At 39.3% G+C, this 24709-nt stretch overlaps 1 protein-coding gene across 1 annotated transcript in view; it reads left to right on the forward strand.

Annotated features, from left to right (window-relative positions):
* The first annotated feature begins 1314 nt into the window (after window positions 1–1314).
* The window catches only part of GUCY2C (guanylate cyclase 2C), a 94735-nt gene continuing 71340 nt past the window's right edge, over window positions 1315–24709 (forward strand). Inside the window, exons 1-3 of the mRNA XM_003405663.4 lie at window positions 1315–2522; window positions 15345–15457; window positions 18789–18853. Of these exons, the coding sequence (XP_003405711.1) occupies window positions 2306–2522; window positions 15345–15457; window positions 18789–18853 (395 nt within the window). The 5' untranslated portion in view covers window positions 1315–2305. The remainder of the gene's footprint in view (window positions 2523–15344; window positions 15458–18788; window positions 18854–24709) is intronic.

Raw genomic sequence — 24709 nt, forward strand, 5'->3', positions numbered from 1 at the left:
AGTGCTGCCTGAGACAAAAAAAAAACACAACAGTTACCCTCCAGTCAACTGGAACTCATAGTGTCACCATGTGTGTCAGAGTAGAACTGTGCTCCACAGGTTTTTCAGTGCCTGGTTTTTCAGAAGTATATTGCCAAACCTTTCTCCTGAGGTACCTCTGAGTAGACTCGAACTCCCAGCCTTAGGTTAAGCAGCCATGCGTGTCAGCCATTTGCATCACCCAGGGACTTCTGCCAAAGACGAAGGCGTGGTGAATGCAGGAAAATTTTCAGCTGCTCTTTCCCTGTGAAGTAGTTCCCCCTTCTTTTCTCAGACCTTTGGAGGATCTTGTGTTGTACTGAAGACTGTCTCTCAAAGTTGCCAACTCAGGTGTTTCATTATTTGCTTTTAACCCTTGAATCTCTCTCAGCAGAACTCCCTTGAATTATGATTTACATGTTTATAGTTTTACAACACAGAGAAGACATGTAATTTGTGTTTTAAAGGATCTGGGAAGGACAGTTATCTTGGTCCCTCATATTTGAAATGCTTCTTCCTGTTTATATGCTATAATCAGAGGATTCCCAGAACCACATCTACCTTCTGTCTTCATATCTAAATGAAAAAAAAAAAAGCACTTGGCAATTTATCTATCACATCCACCCTCTGACTTGGCTTTCTTTCATACTTAATGATTTCCAGACCGAATTTAAAACAAACACACATACACACAACAACAGGCCTCCTTTAACTCTCATTTGGACCCCAGGAACACCTCCGAACAATCTCCCTGTGCCCACGCCTGTCTCTCTCCAGGACATTCTGCCCATGAAAGGCTGAGTGGTCTTTACAAGACCCATCTCATCATGTCCCTTTCTTGACTCTTAGACTAAAGTCCCAAATCCTTAATGGCTGACAGAAAACTCCATGGGCCGCCCCTGCCTACTCTCCAGCATCCTCTATTGCCAATCGACCCCTAGCTGTCTCCACACCAACCATGCTGAATCTTTTTCAGCTCCTCAGACATGCCATGCTCCTTCCCACCTCTGGGCCTTTGTACAAGCTGTCTGCTCTGCCTGACATGCCCTTCCTATCTGTAAATCCAGCTAACTCCTGTTCGTCCTTCAGGGAGCGGCTTAAAGGACATTTTCCGAGGGAAGCGTCCCTGACTGTCTAGAATCAAAAAAAAAAGAAAAAAAAAAATTTTTTTTCTAGAATAGGTTATGTTAATCACCCATGAGGAGCCCTGTTTGTGCAATGGCTTAGCACTAGGCTCTATTCAAAAGGCTGGCAGTTCCAACCTACCCAGCGACTCTGTGGGAGAAAGACCTGGTGACCTGCTCCTGTAAAGATTACAGCCTAGGAAACACTATGAAGTGGTTCTACTCTGTCACATGGGGTCACTGAGTTGAAATCGATTTGATGGCGCCTAACAAAAAGATTGACAATCATCCATGAGCTTTATAGCACTGTGTACTTTACATCAGAGGAGCCCTAGCAGTGCAGTGGTTAAGCACTCAGGCTGCTAACCAAAAGATTGAAGGTTTGAACCCACCAGTTGCTTCGTGGGAGAAAGATGTGGCAGATTACAGTCTTGGAAACCCTATTATTGGACAGTTCTCCTCTGTCCTATAGGGTCGCTGTGAGTCGGAATTGACAGCAATGGATTTGGTTTTGGATCTTTTGCACTTTATTTCATTGTTGGGTTATTTAGTTATTCATAATTATCTGCTTACTGTTGCCTCCCCCATTAGAATCTTAGTTCCATGTGGGCATACATGTGTCTTGCCAATGCTCAAAACATAGTCAAGTCTCAATTATTTGTTGGTTGAATACACCGAAACACAGGCTCTTACTAGTTAAGGATTCCATTTCGGTGTGTAGCTAAAACCTAAGCACTAATAGTCCATCATATCGGTGCTTTCCTTGGCCCTTCGACCTTTATTTTCCATTTTACCAAGCTTTTTATGTATACAATATACTGCCGTGTTCCTCTTTTTCCTCTTCTCAGTGATGTGTCACAAAGTGATGTATTTTTATTGGGTGAGGCGCAGGTAATCTCCCTGTTTTACAGCTGTGCCCTTTCTGTGAGCAAATACACAAAGTGAACTTTGGTTTATCTCCTACCATAATGTAGCTGCTAATTGCTTAAGGCAGGCTGGATTGCATGGGCCACGTGAGCAGTGGGGCATGACCAGAAAGGAGCGTGGGGAAGAGTAGACGGAACAACCCAGCGAGAGCCTGTCCAGCTGGAGTTCCTGCCTCCCTGGAAGCCCAGAGCAAAGCGAGTGAGCACAAGGAGAATGGTTCTGAGGTGAGCGAGGTCATGAAGACATCACTGCTGGGCTTGGTTTTGTGGTCGCTGTTCTTCCAGCCCAGGCTGATGGTCTCGGCCTCCCAGATGGTTCGGAATTGCCAAAATGGCAGCTACGAGATCAGCATCCTGATGATGAACAACTCAGCCTTCCCAATGTCCCTGGAATATTTGAAAGAAGTGGTGAATAAAGGATTGGAAATAGTTAGAGGGCGCCTGGAAAGTACTGGTAAGAATACAGAAACAATTCTCCTCCTTCCTGTTACCTACCACCTCTGGGATCAAAGGATTGCTAGCAAAGATTTTCTGTTCTTTGCCTAATCATCCAATATTCTGTAAGGGCCCATCCCACAACTTCTTTCTATTTCAAGGCAGTAGATCCTCCAGTAAAAGGATTTGAGTTTGTGCTGGACTACCAACCTAAAGGTTGGTGGTTCGAACCCACACCACAGAAGAAACCCCTGGCAAGCTGCTTCTGTAAAGATTATATCCAAGAAAGCCCTATGGAACAGTTCTACTCTGTAACACCTGGGGTCGCCATGAGTCAGGACCATCTCAATGGCAACAGGTTTGGTTTTTGCGGTGAGCCCATTTACAATCCGCCCAGCTCTGGGAAAGGCCCTAACCCAGAAAACATCTGGTGTTCACAGCAGTGAAATGTCTCAGATGAAATGGAGTTTATTGCTTAATTTTAGGGAGGCATCATGCTTCTTTCTGCAACTGCTCAGAGGCAGATTTTGTCTTGACATGAAGTCTCACAGGGTTATGAGTTAAGTAGATGAATTAAGGGAGTAAAATCCATATTGACATGGAATCTTCCTTTGGACCGTTCATCCATCTGTTTCTTCTTTACCTCTCTGGTGGCTGTCATTACCACATACATTCAATGTAATACATTCGGAATCAAATGCATCATTGCAATCCATTGTATTTTTTAATGATAAAATAACCATTATAACCTTACATAAAATGTGCAAAATAAGGAGAAAAAAATTCACCCATGATATTTTTCAGCCGCCCAGGTGTTTCCAGTCTCTTTTCATATGCTCCTTAGCTTCCTGCTTTCAGAACATGGCTGGTGATCACTACGGCACCGAAACAATTTTGCATCGGTCTGAGTTCACTTCACATTATTCCACAAGTGACTTTCCTATAGCTGCATAGTGTTCACGGTCACCATGTGTATGTATAATATTTCTTTGAGTCGCTATCCCCCCAAATTACCTCACAATTCCCTATTGTAGGATATTTCATTTTTCAATTTCTCATGATTATTTTTTAATACTACAATAAATATTTTCATGTATATAGTTTTTCTCCACTCCCTGAGACTAAATTACCAGAAACAGAATTCCTGAGTCAACGAGTTATATTTAATACATCTTAGTGGTTATTTAAAGGAGCCCTGGTGGCACAGATGGTAAGCACTCGGCTGTTAACCAAAAGGTTGGTGGTTCAAATGCACACAGCAGCTCCGCAGGAGAGAGACCTGGAGATCTACTCCATAAAGATTACACCCCAAGAAAACCTTGTGGAGCAGCGCCACTCTATCACATGGGGTCGCTACGAGTTAGAATCAATTTGATGGCACCCAATGATAACAACAACAGTGGTTATTTATGGTTTTGAAGATATGTCTTAATTTTTTCTATTTTAAATCATGTACCAATCATAGCAACAGTTCAGGTATGTATAATAACTTTCTTCAGTGCAATATACAAACATTTCTCTAATCCTGTCTGAGATTTGATTCTGATGTAAAAGGATGGATTTGACCTAGAGCTGTAATGGCACTAAAAAGTCATTTAATAAAACCCCCTATTTATGGAAGTGGTGTGGTATAGTGGAAAGAACACTGGATTTGAAGTCTGAGGACCTGGATGGGGGTCCTTGACCCAGAGGTTTCTATCTTTGTGACCCTGGGTAAGTTATGTCCTTAGTCTCTCTAAACTTCAGTTTCCTTACTTATTATCTGTCATGTGCTAGGTAAATTCTAGAAACAAATTTGTAATTTACCTAAGTAATCTCTTTAATCACCACAATTTGTTAACACTGTTTCACAGTGGAGATTTAATCACATTGCTAGAGTTGTACAGGTTGTCTATTTGAAATGAGATTCAAACCCAGGTCTGTTGGATTCCAAAGACTGTGTCATATTGCCACTGTAAGATCTTTACCAACCATGAACTTCCTTTTTCATTATAATAAGGCAGTGGAGCAAAGTGGTTAGAAGCAGAGGTTTGAAATATGACATATCTTGGTTTATATTCCCACCCCCCCATTTACCAACTCTGTGACCTCAAGCAACTTAACTTTTCTGAGCCTCATTTTCCTTACCTATAAAATTAAGATAAAGAGCATTAGCTCATGTGGATATAATGTGGGTTGAATGAGAAAATTCATATAAACCCCTACCTCTCCCCCATTGCCATCAAGTCGATTCTAACTCATAACGACCCTGTAGGACAGAGTAGAACGGCCCCATAGGGTTTCCAAGGCTGTAATCTTTAAGGGAGCAGCCTGCCACATCTTTCTCAGAGCAGCTGGTGGGTTTGAACCACCAACTTTTCAGTCAGCAGCTGAGTGCTTCAACTACTGTACCACCAGGACTCCTCAGTTCATATAAAGTACCTAAATACTGACTACAACTGAGTACGAACTCAATAAATGGTAGTGTTTGTTTTGCTATTTTTGAGGACGTTAATGTTTCTGCTGTTACTATTGTGCTGTTCGTGTTGTTAATAGTACAAGTTACTAGATGTATAAAATATATAGTCAGCGTAGTGTACTGGTTAAGGGCTTGGTCTCTGAACTCATACAATCTAAATTTGAATTCATGCTTCATCGTTTACTAGTTGAGTGGCATTGGCTGAGTTATTTATTCTAAGTTTCACTCATCTCATTTGTAAAATATAGTTATTCATGGCAAGATTGTTGAGTGGATTAAATAAGTAGAGAGTTTTATAGAGATAGAAGAATATACGATGATGCCAGATTTGAATTGTTGGAGCAGGTTTTGGGGGAAAGATAGGTTTATGTTCTAAACATTATGTTCCTTGCTGTTTGGAAGCAATTCTCAGAAAATGTATCTAAGGGCTAAATTAAAGAAAACAGAGTTCAAAAGTTATGATAATGTCCAAAAACAAGAGATTGATATTTTTCAAAGAATTTAGGAAAGCTTTGTGGGTCTTAAAGAACAGGTAAGATTTGGTGGGAAACAACATGAAAAAAAAGAAGTTCCTTCAGTCTGGGGACATCATCTCCTCATGAGCGCATGATCCATGCCTAAGCATACACTTTCCACATCCTCCATGTTCTGTCCTGTGCTGAGGAGGGTTCTTTCCTCAACTCCAGCCCCGAAATAGCAGCTTTTCTTTGGTTCAACCCCATTCACAAAGCCCCAGATGGAAAGGAGAAGATTCTTCAATTTTCCACCCATCCTTCCAGAACTGAGATATGTTGGCAAAGGGAGTGTTGGCAGAGTAGGAATAAGAGGCAGCGTTTGGGGCACCTACTTATTTTAAAAGTCAAGCTTTGATTTAAAGTCACAGCACTGCCTGAAAAACGTTAGGTATTTTCTTGAGAAAATGCTTGAGATTTGGGGAGATAACAGGGAAGAAGTTTCCACACCCACCCTACCACCACCAAATTAAAAAAAAAAAAGAATAAAATAGTCCACGTAACCATAAAATGTTGAAAAGCAGTATGTTATTGTTGTCGTGTGCCGTTGAGTCAATTCTAACTCATGGCAGCCCTATAGGACAGAGTAGAACTGCGCCATAGGGTTTCCTAGGCTGTAATCTTTATGCGGGAGCCCCAGTGGCACAGTAGTTTAGCATTCAGCTGCTAACCAAAAGTTTGGCAGTTTGAATCCACCAGCCGCTCCTTGAAAACCCTATGGGGCAGTTCTTTTCTGTCCTATAGGGTCGCTATGAGTCAGAATCAAGTCAACAACAACAGGTTTGGTTTTGGTAATCTTTATGGGCTCCTTAAAAGGCAACATACTACAATATATTCCACAGAAGCAATTCTCCAATTTTAGGCCTCAACCTCTTCACAGTCTTAGAAATTATCAGGGATCCCAAAGAATTTTGTCTATGTGCTTATCTTATTGATGTTTACTATATTGGAAATTAAAAATGAGAAGTGTTTTAAATATTTTCTTATTCATCCATTAAAATAACAACCATAAACATTTCATCTGTTAAATAATATATTTTTTTATTAAAAAAACCTATATCTCTCAAACCAAGAAATAATATAATAATAAATAGGTGAGAAGAGTGGTATCAGGTTACATTTTTGCAAATCTCTTTAATGTCATTGTGATCAGAGATGGCTGGATTCTCATATCTGCTTCTTCATTTGACCTGTTACAACAGGACATGTCATGTCACCACCAGAAAACTCCGCTATAAGCTTGTGAAAGAATGGGAAAGAAAAGGCAAATCATATTTAATATTGTTATGAAAATAGTTTTGACTTCATGGATCCCCTGAAAGAGTTTTAGGATCCCTCAGGTGTCTGTAGCCCACACTTTGAGAACTGCTGTTCTACAGTATAAACCAAAAACCAAACCCATTGCATTCAAGTTATTTCTATTCATCATAATCCTATAGGACAAGGTAGAGCAGCCCCATAGAGTTTTCAAGGAGCATCTGGTGAATTCGAACTGCCAACCTTTTGGTTAGCAGCTATAGCACTTAACCACTACACCACCAGGGTTTCCTTCCATAGTATATGGGGACAGATTACCCAATAAGTAAGGTATGCACCTGCTTACTTATGCTTACTTACTCATCTGTAGCACACAATTTCACCTATTTTTCACCATATCTTTCACCCATGTAAAACCGTGCGCTACAGATTAGGAAGTAAGCACAATTAAGCCCGAGTGGAAGTTGCTTACTGTAAGCCCGTGCATGCCTTGCTTACTGGTGAATCGGCCCCTGACAGTGTTTAAGTTCTAGAATCAGACACCTTTATGTTCAAATCCCAGCTCCACCATTTGTTTGCTGTGTACCCCTAAGCAAGTTAATCTTCCACTCTAGAGCTCCATTTTCCCATTTATAATTAGGATAATAAAATATTAATTACCTCATAGGATTCAGGGGAAGATTAAGTGGAGCAATGTGTGTAAAAATCCTTAGGCCAGTGCCAGGCATATAGTAACAGAGATCATCCAGCTCTACTCTGTTAATCATGGATGAGGAACTGGGGCCCCAGGAATGAAGTCATTTGTCCAAGGTCAATTCCTCTTCTTCCAGGCCCTGTGCAGGGTTTATACCTGGGTTTTGTTGTGCCAGTCATGGGCCGCCTGGAGCTTAGCACTTTCAAGTGGGTCATCTTTAGTGTTCCTCATGGTGGTAGGAAGGAGCAGAGAGTTCACAGGAGCAGGAGGTAGAGGAGGAGGGGCTAGTTTCCACATTCATATTTGTACTTTGTGGACATCTTCCAGAAGCACTGCTCTCATCATGTGTCTGTGTGTTGGCCCCCATTTCACTTCCTGACTCCTCTTGCTGATTTCTAAGACCCTCTCCTGCCCTATTTTCTACTACACCCTGCACGCACTCTCCCATTCCCCAGCGTCTACCTCAGCCTTCCTCATACTGTTCTCCCAGCTTCAGCCACCCTATATTCTCACTACTATTGCAAAAATTAAATTAGGCAAGGAATATAAAGTGCTTAGTACTATGGCTGGCACACGGTTACAGTCAGTTAAGTGTAAGTTGCTACTAGACCCATCAGCGACTTCATCTCTTCTATTAAATCTTCTCTGAGTGGTTGATTACAAGGACCTTGCCTCTTTGGCCAGTACTACTGAATAAAATAAGAAACCCTGGTGGCACAATGATTAAGCTAAGTGAAAGGTCAGCAGTTCAAACCCACTAGCAGTTCCATGGGAGAAAAGGTCTGGTGATCTGCTCCTGTAAAGATTTCAGCCCAGGAAATCCTATGGAGCAGTTCTGCTCTGTCCTATAGGGTCACTATGAGTTGGAATCGACTCCACAGGACACATTAACACCACCAAACAAATACTGACATCTCCTGTTTGAAACTCTTACTGAACAAAGCATCAGAGAATTCTTGAACTAACCAAAACAGCAGTACACTGCTCTTTTGTTGGTAGTTATCTCTCTGAGGGGGTTACAGGAGTGTAAAAACTCTTCCAGTCTCTAAAAGAACAGGTCCCTACATTTTAAAACATTCTTATTTGGATGTTTAGAAGAACAACAACTTCTGCCTTTGAAGTGCTCTACTCTTTTAAAGAGATAAGTGAAAATTATCGTATTTGGCAAACCTTTTTTTTTTTTATATGTCTTTTTAAAAAAAAAAAACCTATTTTTTTGTCTTTTAAGTGAAAATTTACAAATCAAGTCAGTCTCTCATGCAAAAATTTATATACACCTTGCTATACACTCCTAGTACATACCCATAACGAGACAGCATGCTCCTTCTCTCCACTCCCTATTTTCGTGTCCATTCAGCCAGCTTCTGACCCCCTCTGCTCTCTCATCTCCCCTCCAGACAGGACATGCTAGCATAGTCTCATGTGTCTACTTGATTTGAGAGGCTCACACTTCATCAGTATCATTTTCTATCCCACTGTTCAGTCCAATCCCTGTCTGAACAATTAACTTTGGGAATGGTTCCTGTCTTGGGCTAACAGAAGGTCTGGGGACCATGACTTCCAGGGTCCGTCTAGTCTCAGTCAGACCATTAAGTCTGGTCCTCTTACAAGAATTTGAGGTCTGCATCCTACTGCTCTCCTGCTCCCTCAGGGGTTCTCTGTTTTTTCCCTGTCAGGGCAGTCATTGGTTGTAGCCCGGCACCATCTAGTTCTTCTGGTCTCAGGTTGATGTAGTCTCTGATTTATGTGGTCCTTTCTGTCTCTTGGGCTCGTAATTACCTTGTGTCTTTGGTGTTCTTCATTTTCCTTTGTCCAGGTGGGTTGAGACCAATTGATGCATCTTAGATGGCCACTTGCTAGTGTTTAAAACCCCAGACACCACTCCCTAAAGTGGGATGCAGGATGTTTTCTTAATAGATTTTATTATGCCAATAGACATAGATGTCCCCTGAAACTATGGTCCCCAAACCCACGCCCCTGCTACTCTGGCCCTCAAAGCATTTGGTTTATTCATGAAACTTCTTTGCTTTTGGTTTAGTACAGTTGTGCTGACCTCCCCTGTATTGCGTGTTGTCTTTCCCTTCACATAAAATAGTTCTTATGTACTATCTAATTAGTAAAAACACCTCTCCCTCCCTCCCTCCCCACTCTTGTAACCATCAAAGAATGTTTTCTTCTCCGTTTAAACTGTGTCTTGAGTTCTTATAATAGTGGTCTCATACAATATCTGTCCTTTTGCAACTGACTAATTTCACTCAGCATAATGCCTTCCAGATTCCTCCATGTTATGAAATGTTTCACGGATTCATCATTGCTCTTTATCGATGGGTAGTATTTCTTTGTGTGAATATACCATAATTTATTTATCCATTTATCTGTTGATGGGCACCTTGGTTGCTTCCATCTTTTTGCTGTTGTGAACAGTGCTGCAATAAAATGGGTGTGCATATATCTGTTCGTGTAGAGTATCTCATTTCTCCAGGATATATTCCAAGGAGTGGGATTGCTGGATCGTATGGTAGTTCTATTTCTATTTTTTTAAGGAAGTGCCAAATCGATTTCCAAAGTGGTTGTACCATTTGACATTCCCACCAGCAGTGTCGAAGTGTTCCAATCTCTCCATAGCCTCTCCAACATTTATTATTTTGTGTTTTTTGGATTAATGCCAGCCTTGTTGGAGTGAGATGGAATCTCATTGTAGTTTTGATTTGCATTTCTCTAATGGCTAATGATCGTGAGCATTTCCTCATGTATCTGTTAGCTACCTGAATGTCTTCTTTAGTGAAGTGCCTATTCATATACTTCACCCATTTTTTAATTGGGTTATTTGTCTTTTTGTAGTTGAGTCTTTGCAGTATCATGTAGATTTTTCGAGATCAGATGTTGATTGGAAATGTTATAGCTAAAAACTTTTTCCCAGTCTGTAGGTAGTCTTTTTACTCTTTTGGTGAAGCCTTTGGATGGGCATAGGTGTTTGATTTTTAGGAGCTCCCAGTTTTGTTTTGTTTTGTTTTGTTTTTCCCAGTTATCTAATTTCTCTTCTGGTGTTTGTGCATTGTTAGTAATGTTTTGTATACTGTTTATACTGGTGTGAGGTTTGGGTCTTGTTTTTTTTGCAGATGGATATCCAGTTATGCCAACACCATTTGTTAAACAGACTGTCTTTTCCCCATTTAATTGACTTGGAGCCTTTGTCAAATACCAGCTGCTCATATGTGAATGGGTTTATGTCTAGATTCTCAATTCTGTTCCATTGGTCTATGTATCTGTTGCTGTACAAGTACCAGGCTGTTTTGACTACTGTGGTGGTATAATATTTTCTAAAATCAGGTAGTGTGAGGCCTCCCACTTCGTTCTTTTTTTTCAGTAATGATTTACTTATCTGGGGCCTCTTTCACTTCCATATGAAGTTGGTGATTTGTTTCTCCATCTCATTGAAAAATGTTGTTGGAATTTGGATCGGAATTGCATTGTATCTATAGATTGCTTTTAGTAGAACAGACATTTTTACAACGTTGAGTCTTCCTATTCATGAGCAAGTTATGTTTTTCTACTTAAGTAGGTCTCTTTTGGTTTCTTGCAGTAGTGTCTTGTACTTTTCTTTGTATAGATCTTTTACATCTTTGGTTAGATTTATTCCTAAGAATTTTATCTTCTTGGGGGGTACTGTAAATGGCATTGATTTGGTAATTTCCCCTTCAATGTTCTCTTGTTGGTGTAGAAGGGTCCAACTGATTTTTGTATGTTTATCTTGTATCCTGGTACTCTGCTGAACTCTTCTATTAGTTTCAGTAGTTTTCTTGAGGACTGTTTAGGATTTTCTGTGTATAAGATCATGTCATCTGCAAAGAGAGATACTTTTACTTCTTCCTTACCAATCTGGATGCCCTTTATTTCCTTTTCTAGCTTAATTGCTCTGACTAGGACCTCCAGTGCAATGTTGAATAAGAGTGATGATAAAGGGCATCCTTGCCTGGTTCTCGTTCTCCAGGGGAATGCTTTCAGACTCTCTCCATTTAGGATGATGTTGGCTGTTGGCTTTGTATAAATACTCTTTATTATGTTGAGGAATTATCCTTCTATTCCTATTTCGCTGGCAGTGCTTATCATGAACGTGTGTTGGACTTTGTCAAATGCCTTTTCTGCATCAATTGATAAAATCATGTGATTCTTGTCTTTTGTTTTACTTATATGATGGGTTACATTGATTGTTTTTCTAATGTTGAACCATCCTTGCATATCTGGTATGAATCCTACTTGGTCACGGTGAATTACTTTTTGATATGTTGTTGAATTCTATTGGCTAGAATTTTGATGAGGATTTTGGCATCTGTGTTCATGAGGGATATAGGTCTGTAATTTTCTTTTTTTGTGGTGTCTTTACCTGGTTTTGGTATCAAGGATATGCTGGCTTCATTGAATGAGTTTGGGAGTATTCCATCCTTTTCTATGCTCTGGAATACCTTTAGTAGTAGTGATGTTACCTCTTCTCTGAAAGTTTGATAGAACTTTCTAGGGAAGCTGTCCAGGCCAGGGCTTTTTTTTTGTTGGGAATTTTTAAATTACCTTTTCAATCTCTTCTTTTGTTATGGGTTTATTTAGTTGTTCTACCTCTGCTTATGTTAGTTTAGGTAGTAGTGTGTTTCTAAAAACTCATCCATTTCTTCTCGGTTTTCAAACTTGTTAGAGTATAATTCTTCTTAGTAATCTGATATGATTCTTTTAATTTTCAGTTGGGTCTGTTGTGATATCACCCATTTCATTTCTTGTTTGGATTTTGCTTCCTCTCCTGTTTTTCTTTTCTCAATTTAACCAATGCTTTATCAATTTTGTTAATTTTTTCAAAGAACCAGCTTTTGGTCTTAACTCTTTCAATTATTTTTCTGTTCTCTACTTCATTTAATTCTGCTCTAATTTTTATTATTTGCTTTCTTCTGGAACCTGAGGGTTTCTTTTGTTGCTCTCTTTCTATTTGTTCGAGTCGTAGGGATAATTCGACAAACGTAGTTTTAATTCCACTTTACATGTGAGGAAACCAAGTCAGAGAAATTAATACGGCTTGTGCAAGGACACGTAGAGAAGCTTCCAGACTCCCTGTATAAGGGCTTGCCAAAATAAAGGACGTCTTGGCTTTACAATGAGACTAATTTGTCCTGATTACTTTTTATTGGAAGAAAACCAAAGTGTAAGAGACGGTGCATAGTCAAAATGATTCTGTTATGTTTTTATTCCTTCCAAAACACAGTGCCTAGCAATACCCAGGAATATTACCACCAGTGCTCTTGGTTTAGCTCCATTATCCAAAGATCCCAAGCCAGATGGGCATGGTTCACTCTGGCATTGGAGATAGACCACTGAGGAAATGCCGGACATTAGGGCTGGCGTTCTGACCAATAAGACCAGCCACCCTGTGACCAAGAAACAATTTCAAAGAGAAAGACGTTTTTAACCCTTATATTGCTTTCTACAAGGAGAAATTTGTGAGCCAGAGTGAAACTCAATAAAAACTGTCTCTTCTTATTTAGCACACTGATGAACATTTTTTTTTAAACTTATGTATTTGAAAGTAAGAGAGGATATTTTTAAGACAAAGAGGGAATTTTCTAGAATTTCCCAACATTACATGTCCTCTTGCCCTGTCTACTGGGAAAGGAAACAGAGAAACTTGTAGTACATTTTCACAAAAAACAGATGATAGAATGTTAATCCCATTCATGTGTTCTTAAAAGTGTTGCCAGCATCTCTCAGACTCTCACGGGGATATCCCACATGCTCTCTCATATACTACTTGCTCTTTGTCCTGAATGGTCCAAGAAAAAAAGGGGCTAAAATTAGTGATAAAGCAGGATTCGTAGAGAACAAGTAGTCTAATCCATTGTGGTTTTTTTTTTAAGAGTTTAGTAGATCATTTAGCTGGTAGAAGGCTAAATGATGAATATATGAGTATCAATGTATACATGAGTTTGGATCTGAGATGTCATAACTGCAGCATAGGCTTAAGATAAGACCATCATGGCTTCAATTTCAGACCCCATTATTTACTAGATGTGAGGCTCTGGGATGAACTCCCCAAAAGGGCTTTTCTCTTGTTGTGTTGTTCGGTGCTGTTGAGTTGGTTCTGACCCATAGTAACCCTACGTACGACAGAGCGAAACACTGTCTGATCCTTTGCCATCCTTATAATCATTATGTTTGAGCCCATTGTTGCAGCCGCCCTCAGTCCATCTCATTGAGGGTCTTCTTCTTTTCCTCTGGCTCCCTACTTTACCAAGCATTATGTCCTTCTCCAGAGCCTGGTCCCTCCTGATAACATGTCCAAGTATGTGAGGTGAAGTCTTGTCATTCTTGCTTCTAATGAGCATTCTGGCTACATTTCTTCTAAGACAGATCTGTTTGAACTTCTCTCTTAGGCTGTGTTTTCTAGAAAACTTTGACTAAGACTAGCTTTCTGTGCTAAAACTATAAATCTAACTCACCGATGTGATAGCTTTTCATTAACAATTGTGACTGCTTTGATAAATATTCTTGGACTGGAATAGCCAACTGTTTGTCAGTCTATTTGGAAGTCTAATGGGCATCTCACATCTGACTTGTCCACCTCTCCCTTGATTCCTTCCATCACTACTAGCAAAACCATTCCTCTCAAATTCTTTCCCAGCTTGGTCAATAACAGTTTCCTTCACCCACTTGCTCAGGCCAAAAATCTTGGAGTTGTTCTTGAGTCCTCTTTTCTCATAATTCACCTCATGTCTGTCAGTATTTTCCTGTTGGCCTTGCCTCTAAAATCCAACATTTTTTTTTCTTCAATTTTTGCTTCCACTACCCTGTATTTAGCCTACTAACTACTTAGCCTCCAAACTAGTATCCCTGCCTCTATTCTTGTCCTCCACACTCTATTCTTCATATTAGAATTCAGAGTTGCCCTTTAAAAATGATGGTCAGAGAATATCATTTCTTTGCTTGAAACCCTCCAAAGACATTCCATCTCAGAATAAATCCAAAGTCCTTTTAAGGCCTCCATGGCCACTCATGATATGGTCCCTTTTAAGCCTTATCTCCTGCCCTTATTACTCCTCATTCATTTTGCCCTAACCACACTGGGATGTTCCTGAAATTTGTCAAGAGCAATGCTTCCCAGGATTTGTGTCTTTGCTGTTCCCTTTGACTGAGATCTGATACCTGCATGGCTCACTCTCTCATTTCACTCAGATTCCAGCTCCTCCTAAGACTTCCATGACCACACTGTCTGAAATAGTGCCTCTCTTATCTTTTTGTCCGATCCTGCAAACAAAATGTAAGCTCCATGAAAGCAGAAGCTTTTTTTGTTCAACGCTGTGTCACAAGCACCAAGAAGAGGGCCTGGCACATAACATTAAATATTTGTTGAATGAATGAATGAATGAAGGTCAGATACCAAGGAAGATTGTGGACTTGCACTCACTGGCAATAAACAGAACAAGCACCTTGGGAACATGAAAAAACAGGATATCATAATGTCCATGTCTTTGCTTTCCTAATACTGCCATGTAGGAAACTTGCAAAGTTTGGGGTTGTAAAAAGAAGATCAAAAGTTCAGTAAGCATAATGGAAACATTTTAAAACTGGATTGTGGTGATGGTTGCACAACTCTGTATATTTACTAAATACCATTTAACTGTAGACTTAAAATGGGTGAATTTTATGGTGGGTAAATTATACCTCAATAAAGCTGTTTAAAGAGAGAGAAAGAGGTGGTAGGGAAGAGAGAGGAGAGGAGAGAAGTGACTGGGAGTAACACAAGTATTCAGAATGCTATCCCCAGACTTGAAAATGGATATCAATTTTTCCCAGGACTGACTGACAAAAGATAAATCTTGTGGCTGTTATAGACAACTGAAAAATAACATTAGTCTTCTATTTTCTCTTACTTCTGGATAACAGGTATAAATGTGACTGTGAATGCTAGCTTTATCTATGCGGATACTTGGATTTATAAGTCAAGCGACTGCCGAAGTAGCACCTGTGAAGGCCTGGACCTACTCAGGAAAATTTCAGTAAGTATTTGCCTTTGTAAACAGCTCATCCCCTCTCGACACAGAGGATCATCCTGGTGTGAAATGTGAGCGTATTTCCATTAGGTGTGTCTTGCCTCATCTCCAGTCATGCAGCTGAATGATTTGAGGGTTTCATCCCCCTAATATTTTCAAAGTGACGAGGGCCCTCTCAGCAGCCATGAAAGTGGGAAGAACCTTAGCTATGCATTGTCTGTACTCTTTCAATGGTATGGAGGGGAATTATTTTTGTTTCAATTGTTTTTAAAACAGAAACCTTGCTGCTGTAGTGTTTAAGAGCTATGGCTTCTAACCAAAAGGCTGACAGTTTGAATCCACCAGGTGCTCCTTGGAAGCTCTATGGGACAGTTCTACTCTGTCCTGCAGGGTTGCTATGAGTTGGAATGGACTCAATGGCAATGGTTTGGGTTTTTTTGTTTGTTTTTAAAACATTTTTATATGTAAAGGCTGGCCTTGTGTGCCTCAAGAAACACCTGAGGTGCCATGTTAAAAAACATATTTCAAGGCCCCACCCCAGAGATCTCTGTTTCAAGTCACCACCATGTATCTGATCATGGATTTATTAATTGCTGAAGGGTTGAATCTGAAACCTAACTGTAAAGTGTAACTGTAATGTAACAAGGTGGAAATGGGAAGAGAAATACTCTTTTTTGTTTCTTCTTTTTTTAACTTTATTGTGCTTTAGGTGAAAGTTTACCATTCAAATTAGTTTCTCATTCAAAAATTTGTACACAATTATTTTTCAATATTGGTTGCAGGCCCTGCTTTATGTTAGCACTCTCTCCCTTTCCCTTTACATCCCAGATTCCCCGTGTCCATTTATTCAGTTTTCCTGTCCTTTCTGCCTTCTGGTCTTTGTTTTGGGGCAGGTGTTTGTCATTTGGTCTCGTATACTTGATTGAACTAAGCAGCATATTCCTCATGTGTGTCATTTTCATTTTATAGGCCTATCTAATCTTTTGTTTTGTTTTTCTTTATTTTTCAGCTGCAATGGTTCTTTTTTTTATTATTGTACTTCAGATGAAGATATATAGAACATACTAGCTTCTCATTATACAATTAGTACACATATTGTTTTGTGACATTGGTTACCAACCCCACAACATGTCAACACTCTCCCTTCTTGACCTTGGGTTCCCTATTGCCAGCTTTTCTGTTCCCTCCTGGCTTCTCGTCCTTGCCCCTGGGCAGGTGTGCCCCTTTAGTCTTGCTTTGTTTTATGGGCCTGTCTAATCTTTTGTTGAAGGGTAAACCTCGGGAGTAACTTCATTACTGAGCTAAAAATGTGTCCGAGGGCCATGCTCTCACGGTTTTGCCAGTCTCTGTCAAGCCAGTAAGTCTGGTCTTTTTTTGTGAGTTAGAATTTTGTTTTACATTTTGGGAAGAGAAATATTCTTTTGTCTTTTCTTTCTTTTATTGTGCTTTAGGTGAAGGTTTCAGAGCAAATTAGTTTCTCATTAAACAATTAATACACATATTGTTTTGTGATATTTGTTGCCAATTCCACAACATTTCAACCCTCTCCATTTCTCAACCTTGGCTTCCCCATTACCAGTTTTCCTGTCCTCTCCTACCTTCTCATCCTTACCCCTGCCCTAGTGTGCCCACTTAGTCTCATTTTGTTTTATGGGCCTGTCTAATCTTTGTCTGAAGGGTGAACCTCAGGAATGACTTCAGTACTGAGTTAGAAGGGTTTCCAGGGGCCATAACCTTGGGGTTTCTCTAGCCTCTGTCAGATCAGTAAGTCTGGTTTTTTTTTTATTTTTTGCATTGGAATTTTGTTCTATATTTTTCTCCTGTTATGTCAGGGACTCTCTGTTGTGATCCCTGTCACAGCAGTTGATGGTGGTAGCTGGGCACCATATAGTTGTGCTGAATTCAGTCTGCCAGAGGCTGTGGTAGTTGTGGTCCATTAGACCTTTGGACTAATCTTTCCCTTGTGTCTTTGGTTTTCTTCATTCTCCCTTGCTCCGGATGGGACAGGATCAGTGGAGTCAGAAGAGAAGTATTCTTGCCTAGTTTCTCCTCCCAATCCCTAACAGCAAGCAGAGCTTTACAGAGCTAAAGAGTGTTATAACCTGTCTAGAGACAAGTAGCTGTGTAAGATGCCCCCTTTACTACAGAAGAAATCCATAAAAAAAAAAAAAAGAAATCCATGGGTGGTGTAAATCATTAAGCTCTCAGCTGCTAACTGAAAGGTTGGCAGTTTGAATCCACCCAGAGGCATCTTGGAAAAAAGGCCTTGTGATTACTTCCAAAAAATCAGCCTTTGAAATCCCTACTCTGTGTGTCAGTTCCAGTCTGACACATGTGGGATCATCATGAGTTGGAATCAACTTGATGGCAAATTTTTTTTTTAACTACAGAAACCTAAGAAAATACTCTCAGAGAAGCAGAACATTGGGACTGGAGCCACAGCTTTAAAATTGTAATCAATCACTTCACACCAACCAGATGGGGTGCACTCTCGTTAGGAAAAATAGCCAATTACAGCAGTGATTCTCAATCTTGGGAGGGTAGGAGTGGGCAAGGGTAGTTTAATAAACTCCACTTTCAGACTCTAGGAGCATGTGCTTCTCTCTCTACCTCTACAAAGGAAGGTATAACCTGTTCTCCAAAACCAGGAACGGGATGGTCTATTTGGGCTTCCCTGTGTGAAAGAGTGAAAGAACAAGATCAATAATCACCCAATCTATTGTATTGCATTTTCTTCACTTTAGCTGTGCTTTGGAGCTCTCTTGGAAACCCCGGTGGTGTAGTGGTTAGGAGCTATGGCTCCTAACCAAAAGGTCGGCAGTTCAAATCCACCAGGCACTCCTTAGAAACCCTATGGGGCAGTTCTACTCTGTCCTATAGGGTCACTATGAGTAGGAATTGACTAGACAGCAACGGGTTTGATATTTTTGTTTTTGGAGCTCTCTCAAAATCCTAATCTTGCTCCTCTCTTTTTTTCTTTTCTTTTTTTTTTTGAAAGCACCTCCAAATCTAGTCTCCCCACAATCTGGCCTACAGATGCTACTACTGTTACAGTCTGCCAATCCCTCTTCTACCCACAGTATGTTCTTCACTTGATAAAGAATCCCGGCTCACCTCAATCAATCACCTCCAGTGGAGCCCTGTTCCCCTCCACCCACAGTACCTCCTGTCTCACACCTCATTCCCTAGTCAGCTTCCCGTTTCAAGACACCATACCTTGCTTCTTTCTGCTCTGCATTCTAACATCTTGGGACTCCCAATTTGTAACCTTCTGAGCGCCTTCCCCTTGTCACTTTGTTCCTGGCCCATTGATTAACTTTTTTTTTTTCTGTCACAGAAAGACAAACAGATGGGCTGCGTCCTCATGGGGCCCTCGTGCACATATTCTACCTTCCAAATGTAGTAAGTATTTTTATTGTTGTTTTAAGACTGCTGTGAATTGAAGTCAAGAAATTACACAGCCACTTAAATGATTTATCAAACATCCTTCGAGTCAAGGTAACAAAATCAGGGTGCTGAGTTCCTAGTATTTTGCCATGTCTCTATAACGGCTGTTCTTTTGCCTATGTGATTCTGTCTGTGCTGAGTGTGGGGTAAATAACAGTAGTTCATGTTCAGTCACTAACATCTGAACTTCAGAGGCAGCACAGTGCACAAAATTAGTCAGAGACTTGGCAGGAAATAGGGAAGACAGTGCACTTGGATAATTTGAGAAGTTAAATACAAGAACAAAGTCCCTGAATGGCTAATGTGCTCAGCTGCTCACAGTAAGGTTGGTAGTTTGAGTCCACCCAGAGGCACCTCGGAAGAAACACCTGGTGATCTGCTTCTGAAAAATCAGCCATCAAGAACCCTATGGAACACAGTTCTATTTTGACACACATGAGGTCACTGTAAGTTGGATTTGACTCAATGGCAACCAACAGTAACAGTAGATATGGGCTGAGTGTAGGGAAACACAAAGGCTAGTGCAGCACAATAAGGTGCTAACAGGACTCTGTTCTATCTCTCAGTCTAAAAATGTAGGGAAAGTGATAGGTACCTAAGGTTATTTAAGTGTTATGTAAATAACAAAGTAATTTGCACAGTGCCCTTATCATCTTAGCAGAAGCTTTCAATATATTCTAGGATGAAGATAACCTCTGGCTTTGGGAAGGCAACCCACCCTCGTCCCTTCCATTCATTTTACTCAGTGTAATTCTCAAAACTTTTTTTCTGCCAGATCACACCATCTCCAGTCAAATCCCTCTCATTTCACCCACTCAGTCTTCCCCTGAATAAAAGATCACCCTTTGTCAGAGAAGGTTTTGAGATTCCAAAACTCTAAAAGCCATGGAAAAATCAGGATAGGAATCAGCTTTTACAAATAGAAGATAAGTTTGACTGTGAACTTGCTGAGTTTGAAATGCAAACAGGACACCTAGTAAAATCTTTCAGCAGAGCACCGAAGCAGAAGGGGATGTTGTTTTCCTTCATTTATCAAATACACATTGAATAATCAAGCTTACCAAAAAACCAAAGATAAAGAGAGAATTATAAGAGCAGTGAGGCATAAATGAAAAGTCACCTACAAAGGAGAGCCAGTAAGAATAAGCTCGGACTACTCGGCAGAAACCATGCAGGCAAGAAGGTAATGGGGTGATATATTTAAAAAATTGAAGGAAAAAAATTGCCTGCCAAGAATCATGTATCCATCAAAACTGTCTCTTAAATATGAAGGTGAAATTAAGACATTTCCAGATAAACACAAGTTGAGGGAATTCATAAAAACCAAACCAAAACTACAAGAAATATTAAAGGAAGTTCTTTGGTTGGAAAATCAATAATATCAGGTATCGACCCAAGACTAGAACACTGGGCAGAGCAATCAGAAGTCAACCCAGACAGGGAAATCCAAAAAAACAAAGCAAGATTATATACAAAAAAAAAAAAAAAAAAAAAAAGCCCAAAACAGGGCAACAGTGATGTTATTATATAAAAGAAGAAAACATTAAAATAATAAAGAGGGACTAAGAAATGTAATCATATACCTTCCATATGGAGAGGAAGATACGGCGAGACAAAGAAATAAAAGTTAGTTTTAAATTTAGAAACACAGGGGTAAATAATAAGGTAACCACAAAGGAGACAAACTGTTCTACTCAACAAAATAAAACACAAGGGAAAAATACAGACTCAGCAGAAACAAAATCAACAACAACAAATATGAGGAAAGGACAAATATGTAAAGAAAATCTACTCAGCACATAAAATCAAGTGGGAAAATGAAACTGTCAACACAGAAAAAAAGACATCAAAATGACAGCACTAAATTCATACCTATCAATAATTACGCTGAATGTAAATGGACTAAATGCACCAATAAAGAGACAGAGAGTGGCAGAATGGGTTAAAAAACAAGATCCGTCTATATGCTGCCTACAAGAGACATACCTTAGACTTAGAGACACAAACAAACTAAAACTCAAAGGATGGAAAAAATGTATCAAGCAAACAACAATCAAAAAAGAGCAGGAGTGGCAATATTCATTTCTGACAAAATAGACTTTAAAGTTAAATCCATCAGAAAGGATAAGGAAGGACACTATATAATGATTAAAGGAACAATACAGCAAGAAGATTTAACCATATTAAATATTTATGTACCCAATGACAGGGCTGCAAGATACATAAAACAAACTCTGTCAGCATTGAAAAGTGAGACAGACAGCTCCACAATAAGACTTCAACGCACCACTTTTGGTGACGGACAGAACATCCAGAAAGAAGCTCAATAAAGACATGAAAGATCTAAATGCCACAATCAACCAACTTGACCTCATAGACATATACAGAACACTCCACCCAACAGCAGACAAGTATACTTTCTTTTCTACTCCACATGGAACATTCTCTAGACTAGACCACATATTAGGGCATAAAGCAAACCTTAGCAGAATCCAAAACATCGAAATATTACAAAGCATCTTCTCTGACCACAAGGCCATATAAGTGGAAATCGATAACAGAAAAAGCAGGGAAAAGAAATCAAACACTTGGAAACTGAACAATACCCTGCTCAAAAAAGACTGGATTATAGAAGACATTAAGGATGGAGTAAAGAAATTCAGAGAATCCAATGAGAATGAAAACACTTCCTATCAGAACCTTTGGGACACAGCAAAAGCGGTGCTCAGAGGCCAATTTACATCAATAAATGCACACATCCAAAAAGAAGGAAGGGCCAAAATCAAAGACTTATCCCTACAACTTGAACAAATAGAAAGAGAGCAACAAAAGAAACCCACAGGCACCAGAAGAAAACAAATAATAAAAATTAGAGCTGAACTAAATGAAATAGAAAATAGAAAAACAACTGAAAGAATTAACAAGACCAAAAGCTGGTTTTTTGAAAAAATCAACAAAATTGATAAACCACTGGCCAAACTGACAAAAGAAAAACAGGAGTGGAAGCAAATAACCCAAATAAGAAATGAGATGGGCGATATTACAACAGACCCAACTGAAATTAAAAGAATCATATCAGATTACTTTGAAAAACTATACTCAAACAAATTTGAGAACCTAGAAGAAATGGATGAATTCCTAGAAACACACTACCTACCTAAACTAACAAAAACAGAGGCAGAACAGCTAAATAAACCCATAACAAAAGAAGAGATTGAAAAGGTAATCAAAAAAACTCCTAACAAAAAAAGGCCCTGGTCTGGACTGCTTCACTGCAGAGTTCTACCAAACTTTCAGAGAAGAGTTAACACCACTACTACTAAAGGTATTTCAGAGCACAGAAAAGGCCGGGATACTACCAAACTCATTCTATGAAGCCAGCATAACCCTGATACCAAAACCAGGTAAAGACACACAAGAAAAGAAAATTATAAACCTATATCCCTCATGAACGTAGATGCAAAAATCCTCAACAAAATTCTAGCCAATAGAATTCTACAACATATAAAAAAAATAATTCACCATGACCAAGTGGGATTCATACCAGGTATGCGGGGATGGTTCAATGTTAGAAAAACAATTAATGTAATCCACCACATAAATAAAACAAAAGACAAGAATCACATGATTTTATCAATTGATGCAGAAAAGGCATTTGACAAAGTTCAACACTCATGATAAAAACTCTCAGCAAAATAGGAATAGAAGGAAAATTTCTCAACATAATAAAGGGCATTTAAACAAAGCCAACAGCCAACATCACCCTAAATGGAGAGAGACTGAAAACATTCCCACTGAGATCGGGAACCAGACAAGGATGCCCTTTATCACCACTCTTATTCAACATTGTGCTGGAAGTCCTAGCCAGAGCAATTTGGCTAGATAAAGAAATAAAGGGCATCCAGATTGGCAAGGAAGAAGTAAAAGTATCTCTATTTGCAGATGACATGATCTTATACACAGAAAACCCTAAGGAATCCTCCAGAAAACTACTGAAACTAATAGAAGAGTTGAGCAGAAAATCAGGATACAAGAGAAACGTACAATAATCAGTTGAATTCCTCTACACCAACAAAAAGAACATCGAAGAGGAAATCACCAAATCAATGCCATTTACAGTAGCCCCCAAGAAGATAAAACACTTAGGAATAAATCTTACCAGAGATGTAAAAGACACATACAAAGAAAACTACAGTACACTTTTGAAAAAAAACAAAAGAGACATAAGTGGAAGAACATACCTTGCTCGTGGATAGGAAGACTTAACATTATAAAAATCTCTATTCTACCCAAAGTGATCTATACATTTAATACAATTCCAATCCAAATCCCAACGACATTCTTTAAGGAGATGGAAAAGCAAATCAACAACTTCATATGGAAGGGAAAGAGGCCCCGGATAAATAAGGCATTACTGAAAAAGAAGACCAAAGTGGGAGGCCTTACCTTACCTAATTTTAGAACCTATTATACCACCACAGTAGTCAAAACATCCTGGTACTGGTACAACAACAGATACATGGACCAATGGAACAAAATTGAGAATCCAGACATAAATCCATCCACATATGACCAGTTGATATTTGACAAAGGCCCCAAAACAGTTAAATGAGGAAAAGACAGTCTTTTTAACAAATGGTGCTTGCATAACTGGATATCCACCTGCAAAAAATTAAACAAGACCCATACCTCACTCCATTACAAAAAGGAGCACAAAATGGATCAAAGACCTAAATATAAAATCTAAAATGATACAGATCATGGAAGAAAAAATAGAGACAACGTTAGGAGCCCTAATACATGGCATAAACATTATATAAAACATTATAAAGAATGTAGAAGAAAAACTAGATAATTCGGAGCTCCTAAAAATCAAACACCTATGCTCATCCAAAGACTTCAGCAAAAGAGTAAAAAGATTACCTACCGACTGGGAAAAAGTTTTTAGCTATAACATTTCTGATCAGCGCCTGATCTCTAAAATCTACATGATACTGCAAAAACTCAACTGCAAAAAGACAAATAACCCAATTAAAAAATGGGCAAAAGATATGAATAGACACTTCACTAAAGAAGATATTCAGGTAGCTAACAGATATATGAGGAAATGTTCATGATCATTAGCGATTAGAGAAATGCAGATCAAAACTACAATGAGATTTCATGTCACTCCAACAAGGCTGGCATTAATCCAAAAAACACAAAATAATAAATGTTGGAGAGGCTATGGAGAGATTGGAACACTTCAACACTGCTGGTGGGAATGTCAAATGGTACAACCACTTTGGAAATCGATTTGGCGCTTCCTTGAAAAGCTAGAAACAGAACTACCATACTATTTAGCAATCCCACTCCTTGGAATATATCCTAGAGAAATAAGAGCCTTTACACAAACAGATTTATGCACACCCATGTTTATTGCAGCACTGTTTACAATAGCAAAAACATGGAGGTAACCAAGGTGTCCATCAACGGATGAATGGATAAAGAAATTATGGTATATTCACACCATGGAATACTACGCATCGATAAAGAACAGTAAGGAACCCGTGAAACATTTCATAACATGGAGGAACCTGGAAGGCATTACGCTGAGTGAAATTAGTCAGTTGCAAAAGGACAAATATTGTATAAGACCACTATTATAAGAACTTGAGAAATAGTTTAAACTGAGAAGAAAACATTCTTTGGAGGTTATGGGGGGGGGAGGGTGGGAGGGGACATTCACTAATTAGATAGTAGATAAGAACTACTTTAGGTGAAGGGAAAGACAGCACACAATTCAGGGGAGGTCAGCACAATTGGACTAAA

This window comes from Loxodonta africana, chromosome 4 (genome assembly GCF_030014295.1).
Source record: "Loxodonta africana isolate mLoxAfr1 chromosome 4, mLoxAfr1.hap2, whole genome shotgun sequence".
Lineage (NCBI taxonomy): Eukaryota > Metazoa > Chordata > Mammalia > Proboscidea > Elephantidae > Loxodonta > Loxodonta africana.